The sequence below is a fragment of the Hermetia illucens genome, chromosome 6 (genome assembly GCF_905115235.1).
Source record: "Hermetia illucens chromosome 6, iHerIll2.2.curated.20191125, whole genome shotgun sequence".
Lineage (NCBI taxonomy): Eukaryota > Metazoa > Arthropoda > Insecta > Diptera > Stratiomyidae > Hermetia > Hermetia illucens.
The window spans coordinates 9,147,210-9,162,338 of NC_051854.1; the positions used below are offsets into that span (position 1 = coordinate 9,147,210).

At 42.2% G+C, this 15,129-nt stretch overlaps 2 protein-coding genes across 3 annotated transcripts in view; one reads left to right on the top strand and one right to left on the bottom strand.

The window, feature by feature from the left end:
* The window catches only part of LOC119658795 (organic cation transporter protein), a 63,750-nt gene that overhangs the window by 31,654 nt on the left and 16,967 nt on the right, over window positions 1-15,129 (top strand). Inside the window, exon 2 of the mRNA XM_038066513.1 lies at window positions 8,833-9,232. Coding sequence (XP_037922441.1) covers window positions 8,833-9,232 — 400 coding nt within the window. The remainder of the gene's footprint in view (window positions 1-8,832; window positions 9,233-15,129) is intronic.
* LOC119658802 (protein disulfide-isomerase A3-like) lies at window positions 4,557-6,308 on the bottom strand. Of its 2 annotated transcripts, XM_038066524.1 has the most exons (4): window positions 6,250-6,308; window positions 5,806-6,193; window positions 5,635-5,748; window positions 4,557-5,575 (listed from the first exon to the last, which is right to left on the bottom strand). In XM_038066524.1, the coding sequence occupies exons 2-4, from the start codon at window positions 6,015-6,017 to the stop codon at window positions 4,747-4,749; spliced, it is 1,155 nt and encodes a 384-aa protein (XP_037922452.1). In that variant the 5' UTR covers window positions 6,018-6,193; window positions 6,250-6,308; the 3' UTR covers window positions 4,557-4,746. The 2 variants fall into 2 exon arrangements, with proteins under 2 accessions (XP_037922452.1, XP_037922451.1); XM_038066523.1 differs by having other exon boundaries at window positions 5,806-6,290.

Sequence of the window (15,129 nt, forward strand, 5' to 3'; positions counted from 1 at the left end):
CCCATGTTGGTAACTGGAGTAGGAGTCCTTTTAATCCCTCCGCTTGTGTTAGCTCATGAAAATCTTTGTCCTTAACTTGGAAGTTCCAGAAAAGCATGTACATATAGACCTATCCTTGCTATTGCATGTGGAGTTGCAAAATCTACCATCAGGTCCGTCCCTTCCATGCCTCAGTAGTCGGAACCTTGGCTACTCTGGGATCCAATGTTACAAGCGCACGAGGGGGACTAAAATTGATTCCATTGACAGATCCTTTCAGAAGAACCTCGATTTTTCGCAGATCTGAATACATACGGGCACAAGTTCCCATGATTAAAACCGGTACTCCCAGTGGGAAGTGCGTAATGGGGTACTAAGATCATGGAACTCTGTGAGTTCATCAAGGGACCCTGGGGCAGAGGCTGCGCAAACATTTAAACGAATCAACAGGGTAGCAAATCCCACAAAGAAAAAGGGCTGAACTCCCAAAAAATGAATAAAGGTGAGGAGGACAGCTTAATCTGCCGACGAAACTCTCGTAGTCGGAATTACGGAGACAGAAAGTGGATATTTCTAGAAGGATTCGAAAGCCTGGAGAAAAGCGGGGAGAAGAAAAGAGAAGATTGGAGGTTATCATCATCTCCAAACGTGGTGCAAGGTCATACTTTTACATTCGCAAAGAAATGAAGGCAGACCTCAAGCTCACCACTTTGGGAAATAACTTTAGCCACACCAGATGGTTACAGAAAGGAGATCTTAAGTTGGAGCTCAAGGAATCCAAGAACGCAACCGCGGACAAATTCTTGAGCCAAGTTGGAAATCGCTTAGTGTAGCAAGTCAACATAAAGGTCTTCAGGTGGGACTACGAAGAAGGAGGCTTATGAGGCCTTGGAAAAGCATTTCCGCATTATCTAACTATAAGAGTCAGCGGTGAAAACATCAAGGGAAGTTTACGGTGGAACACAAACAACCATCATCAGCCCACCGTGAAGGTAGCACTTAAACTGTTGGCAATAGGGAGAGCAAGAATAATCAAGCACGAACGAGTGGCTTAGACAGTACTGCTCCTCCTTCAACGATGTGTGGTAGGGTGTGCGACTGACCCTGAAGAGGGTTTCCGGGCTACCCTCATTTGAAAAGTGTTTTCTCTGGCTTCCAAAAGAGGAGCGTAATGGTGCTGAGGTCCTGGATCAGTTTGGAGTCCAGAATAACAACAACACCTCCACCTGTATGCTACTAGGTAGTAAAGCAGGGGGAAGAGCCGATAGGACGGGATCTTTCCTCACTATTGGCATTCCTGAACTGGATATTAAGAAGGTTCGAAAATAAACGGGCGACCGGCTCTACTACGGGCTTGGGACCGCTCCTGCATGGTGGTTTCAAAAGCAGGAAAGCAGCTAACGACGCACATAGGCATGATACTATTGGCTCCTGAAAAGGCGGCCAATCATATGCTCATGCGTCGATCTAGAAATTTCTTGGTAAGTATCAAGTGGCTTTGGTGCTCGCCGATCATATGGTTACCAGATTCATCTTCGGAAAAACATCGTAATTACCAAAAGAGAAGAATAATCGATAAATGGCCACAAACCTTTTGGGGTTACTGACGTAACAATTTCCACTAAAGAGTCAATCATGGAAACCAGATCGGACGCAGGTATGTTCTCGGGAAATCCGATGATAGAACTGGCTCGACCTTTCGGAACAATTACGACCATATTCCAGGCGGAGATGTATGTCATTTTATTGGCAGCAAAAGAATTCGAATCTGTTTCAACAGCAAGGCAGCATTATCAGCACAAAGCAATAACGACATATCAAGCCAGTTGGTGTGGAGTTGTCGTCAGGTGCTACTGAAACTTGGCCGACATTCTTGATGTGGGAACCAGGACACTCAAACATCGCTGGTAATGAGGAAGCTGAGGAAGGCTCGCCAAAGTTTGAATCCACAATGGCGGGACCAGAACCAGTTTTTGGCATCCGGCCATCTACTTTGAAAGGCAAAATGGCAAGGATTCACACAGTCGAATGGAGAAAGTTGAACTTCTTCCGGCAAGCGAAAATCTTTATGAAGGAACCCTAAGACTGGCGCCCTTTTTCCAAATCTTAACGACCCTACTTTTTCTACAGTGATAATGAATGGAAGCAGAAACTCTTCAGATACTGCAGGGCTTAAAAGAAGCAATTCCACAACGAGTTCAAGACCGACGATTTTCCTCAACTTAAGAGCGTTGATGGCGAAGACTATGAGGTAATGGTCCTGTTCGAGACCAATTTCGGCGGCTCTTTTGTTACTCATATTCAAAAATCAACTCCTTCTACTTCTACTGATTGAGATGTGGCCAATCTGATTATATTTTTGCTGCCGGCCAAAGGTGGTGAAAGATTACTGGAAATTTATTTTCAGATATTAAACCTAAGGAGCGATATCTTAACCCAGCCGGTGACATCCATGACAATATGAAGGAAAGGCGAAAGGACCTGACCCCAAATTGACTAAAGGGGCGATTTTACTCAACTTAAGAGCGTTGATGGCGAAGACTATGAGGTAATGGTCCTGTTCGAGACCAATTTCGGCGGCTCTTTTGTTACTCATATTCAAAAATCAACTCCTTCTACTTCTACTGATTGAGATGTGGCCAATCTGATTATATTTTTGCTGCCGGCCAAAGGTGGTGAAAGATTACTGGAAATTTATTTTCAGATATTAAACCTAAGGAGCGATATCTTAACCCAGCCGGTGACATCCATGACAATATGAAGGAAAGGCGAAAGGACCTGACCCCAAATTGACTAAAGGAGAAACCGACACTGCTAGTATGAAAGTAAATTAACACGTTGAAACAGTAATGCTTGAATAGAAGGACCAAGAAAGTAAGCTAGTTGTTTTACTAAGGTTGGAGCCTTACCAGGGAACATGCTTCATCTAGTCTACAAAGAATTAGTGTCCTGTTATTCAAAAAGTAGCCGGAACTACTGAAGTGTGATAACCTAATTTCCACTAATCTATAAACCCCGAAAATGCCAAATGTCAAAGAGGTATTTCTGGTACATCGGGGACATGTCCATTTCTTGGCGGCATGGCCCACAGATTCTAGGAGAGTTTCTGAACCATGTGAACAATTGCCACAAAAATATCAAATTTAAAATGAAAATCGAGCATAACAGAAACCGCGGGTCTACAATTTGATGTAATGCTGGAACAAGAAAACCATACACGAGAGGAGCTACTCCACCGGTAAAGAGGCACAGATTCTCAACCATGTAGGCGCATACCAATGCACTGCAGTATATACACCACACTAACACCACCCCTTATGCGCGGAATTTAGCTCGCGCAACTCCCGTCGCGCATGAACGTGTGCAAGAATTTTCCGTCTCCATAAAATTTTAAAGGTTGCGGTGGGAACTCCTGTGTTTAGTCTTTTTGTGCAGGAAGGACACAAAGAGCAATTGCAGTTTGACGGAAAGCAAACCATGCTAGTCAATACCTTAACTTAAGGGCATTTTCATAGATCAATCAATCAAAGAAAATATTGCAAAATGTAGACCTCAACAAAGAAAACAAATTGAAAGGGCATGAAAATAACGGTCCCCCCAGTATACTCTCGGGACTACCTATATCAAAGTTGCAACCGATAGAATGGACGTTCCAAAAGTACAGAATATGAATGGCCAGTGCTCAAAATACTATGGACAGGAGAGCATAGAAGATTCCACCCAAATCATGTAAAAAAGATTGGGTGGAGAAAATAGAAGAACCATTAAATAAAAAAAACTGATTCTCCGGCAGTAGCAGAGCGTACAACTACCGAAGATCACCTAGTGAATTAAGGGAAGATTTCGATTGGCGCAACGGTAAACGAAAGTCAACAAGCGCCTCAGTAATTTGAATAGGGATACGCTCCTCATTATTCATAATACCTGAGTCGTAGCTTTAAAAGGGGATTAAAATCCCATTATGAAGACGTTGGATGAGGGTTGAAAATAAATTTTACAAGGAAGAAGATATTCAAATCTGTAGGTAAGGTAAGTTGTAGAACAGCGAGGTTTCTTACCGAAACACTGTGGTGGTTGGAAATCAATGTCGGGCCCCATCCTCCACTTCCAAAATCCATCGATAATTAGCTTGTGAAGTCTCCAGTTTTCATCTATATTCTGTGCATTCTTCCAGTAGCTATTTTAAGCCACAGGTTCTTCCTAATAATCACAATGACATTGCATGAGCTAAGGCACCACTTAAATGTGCCAGCCAATCGTCCCAATGAAGCTAAATGAGAACATCTCAAAAAAAAAAAAAAAATACGTCAAACTATAGCTTGAAAGATATTGACCCTCATAGCTCATATTATGATAACCAGGAAATCTAAGAGCATTTGGATTCTGAAACCAATCTTAGACCATATCTCGAATGGGCCTTTTTTTCTGCTGATGGTGCAATAGATCCTGAGGCCAATGATCAACCAACTCATCAGCCTCTATATCTCATTGCCTCCGGTTCACACACAGCCTCATTGTGATTTTCCTCTACTCCATAAAAGAGGGAAAAAGGCAGGAAAAGGGAGGAAACAAAAAAATAAGGCTAAAAATTCACTCTATTTCTTCATAAAAGAACATAAAATAGTAAAAATATTATGCTTATTCATGCCAGAATTAAATCCTAGATCCGCTATGCTTATCGTAATATTTGTGCGTCCTGTTTATTGGCATTTACAAAAGCTCTGCCCAGAGTCATAAGTCAATATCATTTCTCAGGCTTTTGAAGGTTTACTTTTTTTTGCTTTTTGAACTATGCTTTCGATGCTTGTTAGGACGTTCATTTGGAGTTCCCGACTCCCCTAAGACTTTCTTAATCCCTTGACGATCATAATTTTTTAGCTCGTCCGTAGTTTCTTTGGCAACGAACTTTATTATATCCACGGCATTGACAAGACCATCATATGGTAATCCATTCCATTTATCATTTTTTGGAAGCAAAAAAATGGTAGGACATCTATCAATTTCAAGCCCTGGTGGCACATTCTTTGAGGTCACATCTATTCTTGCAAAAGAAACTGCCTCGTTACTTAGTTTTTGGGCAACTTCCTCAAGGACCGAAGTCAGCCCCTTACACTCGCCACATAAAGGATCATAGAGTGTAACGAGAGTATCTACCGCATTGTCAACAATCACCCGTTTGAAGTTCGCAGCAACTACGTCTTTCACTAGTACACTACTAGGAGATGGAACTGACCTTGGTATTCGAAAGGGTTCCAGTTTCGCCGCCTCTAGTTTTGCTACAAAACTGTGGAGGTTCTTAGCACAGAATGGTTTTCTCATGATGAACTTCTGGTTGCTAGGATCGTAAGCAACGACAAGGGCCTCCTTTTCGGTGCTGGCGTAACCCAATTGGTTGATTTCATTTTCAAAATCACTTTTGGCGCTAACTGCAAAGTGGACTTTTTCAGCGAATTCCTTCGCCACTTTTAAAACTTCATTACGTAAACACGAAGTTTCAGCGAAATTTCTGTCGAAGTCCACATCAAAGTACACCACAATAAGTTGGGCTTTGAAATCCCGAGCTAGTTCTGGTGTCCTGTGTCCCACCAAGCCGTGACTATAATCAGAGAAGTTTGTTAAAAATGTTAAGATACTTGCAGAACTCATGATAATTACTAGTTATTCTGGACGAACTCTTTCAACTCGTCAAAGGAACTGCCCTCAAATTTCACGATGGAAGGCTCGTATATGTTTTGCAAATGAGGAGCGCGGTGGATGATGATACTATTACTGCAAAGAGAGCGCAATGACGGACAACGAAGCTTCAAAAACTAAATGAAAAGATACTTTTCATCCAGTTGATTCATGATAGCGGGTGTTGTTGTACAACCAAAGTGAAATTTCTTAGAGTACATGCAGCCAAAGAGCATGAAGACCGACTCCAAGGCACTCCCCTTTTCGAAGAAACCGACTATTGCCGTTTTCGGTTCTAAAAGGAATAACTTGAACTCAATCATGTTCCGGAGCCGCTTTATGGCTGGAGCATTCCATAATTCCATGGTTTTCGGATCTTTTGTAAAACTTTGGGCCAACTAAAGTCGTTAGATATGATGAAATTATGTCCTTCGGCAGAGATTTTTTAGTTTCAAACAAGACGCTGTTCCGGCTTTTTTTGCATAGCGGGAGTCCCTAAGCAAATTTAAAAATGTTTAGTTTCTGCCTTAAAAGATAGATCCTAAAAAGGAGAGTATCTCAGAATTTTTTCATTTTTTTTTTATATTTAAAATTTACTTATTAGATTTAGGGACTTGTCAAAGGATTTAATGACAATAAAATTATTTGAAGTATTGGATGCATACTAGCCAACTTGACTCAGCTGAAAGGTTAAGAAAGTTAAGGGTCAAAAATCGAAAATCAGCCTATATTCTTTCTTAATTTCCTTTGCCTATATTCTTCCTCAATCCTTTGAAATGAGTTACATTTATCATCATCATCAACGGCGCAAGCGGTATCCGGTCTAGGCCTCCCTTAATAACGAACTCCAGACATCCCGGTTTTGCGCCGAGGTCGGCCAATTCGTTATCCGTAAAAGCTGTCTGGCGTCCTGACCTACGCCATCGTTCCATCTCAGGCAGGGTCTGCCTCGTCTTCTTTTTCTACAATAGATATTGCCCTTATAGACTTTCCGGGCTGGATCATCCTCATCCTCACGGACTAAGTGATCCGCTCACCGCAACCTATTGAGCCGGATTTTATCCAGAACCTGATGGTCATGGTATCGCTCATAGATTTTGTCGTTATGTAGGTAGCGGAATCGTCCATCTTCATGTAGGGGGCCAAAAACTCTTCGGAGTATTCTTCTCTCGAACGCGGCCAAGAGTTCGCAATTTTCCTTGCTAAGAACCCAAGTCTCCGATGAACACATGAGGATTGGCAAGATCATTGTCTTGTACAGTAAGAGCTTTGACCCTCGAGCGGAACAGTTTTTGTAAGCTGAAGTAGGCTCTGTTGGCTGCTAACAACCGTGCGCGGATTTCATCGCCAGCACGAAAGTGTTTTAGTTGGGCGTCCTAACTAACATACTCGTTAGTTGATTTTGTCCTGCGGCTCGCTTATTTGATTGTCCAAATTGGCATATCCGACGTCCTGGTTTAAGCTTCGGATTAATTTGTGTGGCCCTTTGTAAAGTGACGGTAACGGGTGGCTTAACATCTGAGGCGAGCTTGAAGATAGGTCCTCATACATAAAGGCCTTTTGCCATCAAAACTGATCTAATAATGAATTGGACTAAGTTGGCAGAGTTTACGAGATGAAAAATTCTGTTGATATTCTTATAAAAGTTGCCAACAAGAGTGCTGACGGAGAAGCTCTAATTTCCTCCTTGTAAGAGTCATATAATGATGCATAAGTGCTGCTGTCAGTGCACGCTATGCTATGCTATGCCATTACACTGTTGATGACGCGCAGATTCATTCAAAACTTACAAGTTTGGCTATCGAGTTGAGGAGTATTGCCTCAGACTGGGGATCTTGGTGAGTTGGAGGGGAATAATATCCTTTCTCCTCCCACTTGACTGCATATCGCCAAATAATTTAATCAATTTTGAGCTCTTGATTTTCGAGAAGTTTATAGAACAGGGGGGTTATAGACTAATATACACGGAGCAAATAACATCTCTTTCAGTGGCGCTGCTTCAAGGGCATACCATGCAATTACAGAAGTTGGTCGTTGATCTAAGGAATCGACGCAAACACGTGCAGAGGGTTTGTATATGACCTGTTTGAAAGTCTGGCAACGGCTAGCTACTCATCGTCATAAACAACAATCAGTACACAGTGTATTCCTGCCTTAGTAAGGAATTTTAGATATCCCAGATTTGCAGGTTTACGCCATCGCTCCATCTGAGACAGGGTCAGCCACGTGTTTTTTCTACTATAGATATTGCCCTTATAGACTTTACGAACTGGGTCATCCTCATCCATAGGGGTTAAGTAACCCTCCCACCGTAATCTATTCAGCCGGATTTTATCCACATATCCTTTTTAAATCTGGTAGAAGGCCATAGTGTTGCAGTTCTGTATGTTCTTTCTACTGTAGCGGTTAAATTAAGCCACAATCCAGTGAATAATTCGTTGCAATTAACGCCCTCAGAGAAGGGGAGCGAGAAACCCATGTATCACGCCCCATTGTAAGTAAACTTTACTTAATAACCTGCAGAAAAAGTTCTGATTTTGTTGGGCAGGTCCTTGCTAACTCGAGCGAAACGGACCAAGAGAACGAATAACTGTAATAATCAGCAAGGGAACCATATCAGCCAAAAAAAGGAAATGAAAGGAGACCTTCAGCAAGCAAGCAAATCAAAGATGAGACTACGGATTGGTTGGTCGTGATGATGAAGACCAAATCCGAGACTATGTTGTCTGGCCATTTGCAATGACAATTTCCCCAATCCTTGATGAAGAGATTCAATGAAATTTTCAGGACGGCATGCTTGAATCTAAAGATTCTGTGTCCTCTTGTCCTGAGTATCAGCAAAGCCCTTCCAGGATATCAGTTGCTGCTCTTTTTAAAGAGATACCAACTTCTGTGAATAGATACTAATTCATATACACAAAAGCGGGATACCGTCCTGTGTCTCTCTCTTCTTCATCTTTAGCCTTTATCCCCGTATTTATTCAGGAGCAGAGTTTATTTAGGAGTTGTTGAAGTCCTTTAATGATATTCAGTCTTCAAAGCGGACGTGCCAACTGTTCATACATTGTAAGAAAAACAAGCTTTTCTCCAGATCAATAAAACTATTTCCATAACACCATATGCAATTGCAATTATAATTTATCTAATTCTAATAAATTCCTTCTCCTATCACTCTTCCAGACCACCCATAAGGATTTTTGGTGTGCCAGGCCAGATCATTTAAAATCAATAAACACCGACCTTTGGAAGAATCTCACCCAACCCCTGGGCCTTTGTACGATATTGGATATTGACTACAGCCGTTTCGACGCATCTAACTTTGAGGAAACCATGTCGAATCTATCGACGAGCAATCTAGATTTTCGGAAATGCACCAAATTTGAATATGACGATAGCAAAATGGGGCCAACAATAACATCTGATTACAATTTGATATGTGATCAAGTAAATATGCTGAGTGTGGTGGAAATGTGTTTCTTGGCCGGAGCAGCTGTTGGAAGTGTTACGAGCGGTTGGATTTCAGATAAATATGGACGGAAGCATATTTTGATGATATTTGTGACGATGCAGGTTGTTATTGGTAAGAAAAATTGTTTAGAATATTATTTTTAACTGCAATTTTTAAAAATTTTATATAGAATGACCTCGAGGGGAACTCAACTGGTATCTAAAATGTGAAAGGGGAAAAGATGCATATACCTGCGTACGGGATGGCTTAGTGCTTCAAAGTTTGGGAAGAAAATCCAAATATGCATTTTAGTTTATTTTCTTCTTTTCGTTTTCACCTTTTCCCAGACTAAACATAAGCGGCCTCCTTCAATACAAACAATCCATTACCTTCTTGGAGCGAATAATCTCGGTTCCACTAGCAGTAATGGACCATGTTGACTCCAGCACTAAGAAAGATGCTGCAAAGGTGCGCAACTTCAAAGCTGGGGCCAGCTGGGGTCTTTACTCGAGAGTGCCCCTCAAACTATATAAAGGTGGTGAGGATAGTGAGACCTTTCCCCCCCTATACCTCCTCAACAATCTTGGTGCCCAAACACCTTCAGAATGAGATAAAATCCCTCGCGACCGCCTCAATTCGCTTTGGTCTAGCTAACGAGCCTACTCTTTCTTTCAGAAGAACGACGACAAGAGAAAATCCCAATAAAAAAGTCTTCAATCCTCCTCTCTATTCGGTCATCAGAGGCAACTATGTAGCCGTAAACTATTAGCCCCAGTTTCTAATAAATACCATACAATCATAGAAAACACTGTTGTTGATAGCACCCCAGCATTTTCAAATATCTCACGGTCTTAAATCCAGCCCACAAATAGGAAGCCTTAGGTTTCACAATCCTGGCAACCGATGAATTCTGGATGCTCGGTCTATTCAAAACTCCAACCGGTCTGCAACATTCACAGTTTCGGTCGTCTTGGCTGAGCTCCTTGCTCTCTGGCAAGCCATAGAACTATCAACCGACGCAATACTCGACAAGATTGTCATCATCACAGATTCCTTTCAAGCCAATAAAGGCCTCACCAGCAAAGCACCGAACAAATACCTGGTCGCGCGGGCGCATGATAAAATGAGGAAAGCTCGGCTTGAAGAGGTCCTTATGCTCTGATGGCCTGGTCACGTCTGGTAATTCTTACAATGAAGAGGCAAATGCGCAGGGTGCGCAACACCATTTGCGGTGAATTTGACTGAAACTTCCTTAGGTAAAGGAATCTTTCATGACATTCCTAGGAAGACTTGGTTCTAGGAAGTATCTCTCAGTGTGAAGGATGTGAAGACACTGAATAGGTTGTCTACCAACTTTTCGTATGGCAAAGTTTTTTTCGTCAAGATTGGGACTATTCCTTTGCGGGACTGTGACCGCTGTGGGGTAGAGGAAGCAAATGACCATACCATCTTTCAGCGTGACAAGTTTTTGAGGCACAGGACTGCTCTCAGCTGGGCTAAAACATACAAATCTTCACGAGACCTTCTCGCGGCGCGTGGCTTGTCTCTATGGATAGACCCGGCTAGCTTTATAAAAAAAGCTGGAATCAGACTTTTGCTTCGACTTCCAGTTTTCAACCATACAGCAAATTGACACATCAATGCCCATTAGTACAACTTTGTTATCACGTTTGAACAACAAGGAAAAATTTAGGCTTTCGATCGCTCCCCTCCAGGACGTGGAACCTTTCTCAGGAAGGACTGCATACAGCCCTGTGAGTTAGGGCTTAAAAATACACACAAAGCCTTCCCTGCTTATCGTAAGATGCGTCTAAAAGGGATAGCAACTTGAGACCTTATTGCTACCGAAACGGATAGAGACTGACCTCACGGCATCGAACTTTGGCTTTGGTTTCTAGAATGTGCGCACGCTCCTCGACAACGGTAGTGGGGTTCTTCAGAATTCCAGCTCAAGTTGGGCCAGAATAGGTGGGAATGTGCTTTTGTATTCTGGAAACCAAGTGGTAGCAGACGCGAATCCGGACGTCATAAGATCTGATTGACTGCGGAATCGTGGAAGCGGAGGAATGAACGGAAGGAGTTGAAGGCTCTACTGACCGCCGCGAGTGATGGCGGACGTGACGTGCTCGAACTCCTATACCGAGCGAAATCACAACAAGTACAGCGAAGTGTACACCATGACAAGAAAGGATTTGGTATTGCGCCGGTCAGGGAAGCGAAAGATGCCGGACATACCGCATCACGAAAGAGTTTGCATGTGGTTGCAAATCTTTCAATGGTCCTGTGAAGGATGTTAACGGTGGACTTTTCATACACGATGATGAACAACTGAAGAGATGGAAAGAAGACTTCACCACAGTTCTTATCTGTATCGGTGAGGTTCCTTCTCTTGTGAATGCAATGCTGATACGGACTGATCCTCCAACCAGAAGAGAAATAATTTCGGCGATCAATGCACTTAAACGAAGTAAATCCGATAATCGCTCCCAAAAAGGGCACACGTTTTGAGTGTGACAATTGAAGGGTATGTGGGCGCTCGCTGCCGTCGCAAAGATGATAGCTAAAACCAAATCAAAGGACATCTCAGAAGTTTGATCAACAGAGAGCAGACTAATTTTCGCTCGTGATTTTCCTGTATGAACCACATTAACACCCTACGGATCATTTTGGAACGTTGCATGAAGTTTAGGTCTTCGTTGCACCTGCTCTTCATCGATTACGGTTATAGCGAGCCAAATTTCAGAGGAGGTCCAAAGCGGAGTTCGGCAAGATTGTATCCTGTCACCGCTATTATTTCTTCTTGTTATCGGTGAGCTTCTTCGGGAATTCTGGAGGAATTCAGTGAATGATGACATCTTTCCTCAAGCATCTCGACTACGCTGATGACATATCTTTGCTGTCTCACTGGGTCACGGACCTTGGCCAAATGACTCTGGATTTGGAAAGAGAGGCAAGTAGAGTTGAACTGAAGGTAAAATAAAAACAAAACCAAATGACAAATCAAGGGAGTTGTTAGTTCAAGGAACCCCTTGCCATCTGGTTCCTTCACCGGTCAAATTCAATCTTCTTTTCAAAAAAGGTTCCCAGTCTGACGGGTCATCACACTCTCCTTACCTACATTAATGGATAGAGCATCGAAAGCGTGGATCAACTTGTATATCTAGGAACCGTGGTTTCTTCTGACGGCGGCACTCAACTAGATGTGGCCGGAGGCATTAATAGCGCTAGATCCGCTTTTGCTGCCCTGTGCTAGTGTTCTTTCCTTGTTGCTATATGGAAGTAGCACATGGAAAGTGTTACTCGAAAGCTCCAAGCATTCCGGGCTATGCCATGCAGTGGAATCCACTCTCCAGGTTATCCGACTAGTGGGTCACCCCAAGGGCATTTGGCACAGAACTGTTGAGAGCGAGTGCGATGGCCTCGGGAGGTTGTAGGAGGAGCTGAAGCGCATTTCAGGTGACCGCGAGCGATGGCGCGTAGGTGTGGTTGACGCGCTATACCCCACCAAGGGGTGAATGGCAACCATTATGTATAGATTATGTCCATTACGTTACTGCAATTAAAATTGCTTTCCTTCTTGTTTCAGGATTGTATGGTCTTGAGTTCCTCATTCAGACACTAATTATTATCTCTCACTTTTGTTAACCGAACCATCGCCAGTAGGGGCAAATCAATTCTTAGTGTCAGCAGATACTACTTGAAGTAGAATTTGAAATTTAGCAGATACTCTTGTGAAGTCCCTTTTGTTCGTTAATGCACAATATCAAAGGAGAGTTCTTTTCCCCGCTTGTTCGTAGCCCTCGAGGACAAGTTTCATTTTAATAGCTCCTTCTTCAGCATCATAAATGTTTCACTCATATCTTATTTGAAACTGCTTTCCTCGCCCATAAATTCTACCCAAGATCCATAATATATCTTTAAAAGCAACTACCCTTCGGAACTGGAATTTCTTCCCAGCTGAGGAGTTTCAATTTAAACCAACATGATCCTTTTTTTCAAGAAAAATGCCCCTGTTTTAAGCCCCATACTATTTAGACTACTCTCTAAAATTTGAGTCCTTTGATGAGCTCCTTCTTCATAAAAAAAGATACAGTCAATATGTGCTTGTCGCTGGAACAGAATATTGGAAACCCATTTGCAAATTTGGTCATAAAAGTAAACCGAGATTCAGCTTGTAGTATCCATGAGATGCAGCGAGCCCATTCAGATAAAAAAAAATTCCAATGCAATTTACCGAAAGTAAGCTCTTCTTTTCAATTCTATTTCAAAGCTAAACAGTTGCTAGTGTGTTTTTAATCATCGTTAGTGTTCCCATGGACATTCTACTACAACCAACGACAATATCTCTGCTCGTTTGACCTCCGTATCAAACTGGGTTGGATTCTGGTAGACGCCATAGCCATCATCATTCGAAGACTGTCCTCAAATTGAGAATTTCTTTTTAATAAAAAAAACGAGCGTTATATGTAGGAGTACCGCTGAGATACTTGGGACAGAGAGTCAATTCCGATACTGTCAGGACACGTATGAAGTCTACCATATCTGCTTCGGTCTGTACGTATGTGCACTACTTAAATCGATGAAATGTAACTGGATTTCTGATACAGATTTCAAATAGTAACAATAGCGAGAAAAGAGCTTAAAGAGCCAAAGGGGATTTCGTTCTGATTCAATCAATGTCGATTTTGTCACTCGACATCTACCTTACAGGTAGACAAGGAAAATTTTTTTCTAACTGTTTGATGTACACACAACACGGAGATACATATATGTAGTCAAGGACATGTGCTCAACAATCACGAGATTTTTTCATATATTAGATTTTATCCCAACAGATTTCATGAAGTCTCTTTATTTTTTGGAACACGCGAGACAATATGTTAGTGTCAATACTCTGGTTGATGGAGCGAAGGATAGAAGAAATAGTTGTGAGGGTATTAATTTGTGGATATATTAGAAGGAATAACTACTACTATGAACCAATCCTAACGTTATTCTCTATCTTCTTTTTTTCGTCTCTCAAACTCCCAACAGTCTTCAATGCAGTTAGCTTTCCTGGTTAGCAAAATTTCTAACAAGAAGGGCGGAGACGTCTGATGTAAAATAGACGTAACTCTATTCGGTGGAAATGGAAGTATGACAACTGTTGCTCAAAGTTATGTATCAAGTTTCTTATCATCATTTTTCGCCAAAAAAAGCCAAAGCGGAGAATCTTTCCAATGTGACAGTGACAGCAACTTCCAAAGTGATACTTCCTTGAACCCAATTCCTTGAAGTTCTTATTTCATTCCTCCACTATAGGGCCCAAAACTGCCAGCTCCTCTACTGGCCTCAAGCCCAAAATTTCTGAGACAGCTTACTGTGCCTCCAGTGTCAGGACGCTTGCTACCAGAACCGCCAGGCGCTTCACTATCTAGTCCGAAATACCAGGTTTCCCCACTACTCGGTCCAATACTACTTAACCTCCTAATCATGGAAAGTTCACTAACAGGTCTAACGCCACTGGAGATACCGTGGCTTTTTCTCTGCTAGTTCTACTGCCGCCTGTATCGTCAGATCCAACGTTTATAAGGCCACCTACGCTAATAGTAACTTCGTCACCGGGAGTTACTCTACATGGATCACCTCTACTAGAATGCCTATCAAACTTTTAACAATTCTTTAGACGAAAACTTTGGAGCGACGAGTTGCCAAACCAATTTATCTCCTTTTAAATCCTCTAGATTAAAATCCTTCTAGTTCTAGTTTAAAAATAGCTGGCAGCTCCCAAGTTTGGCTTGAGGTGATTTCTTGGTGCATTTTTCTAAAGAATGGTGGCTTTTACTTGATTTGCACTTGCGAACCATATGTGCTTTCTTACTACAATTGTAGCACTCGTCCTAGAAAACCAAGTCTGCTTTTTCGTACCTCGTAGCTGATCGTTCAAGCTGACGTTTCCTTTTAATTTTTTTTTGGGACCCTCACCAGAGAACTAGCTTGGATTCCTTAGGAAACATTCAAATCAGAGAATTCCTTCCATCAACGGGAGG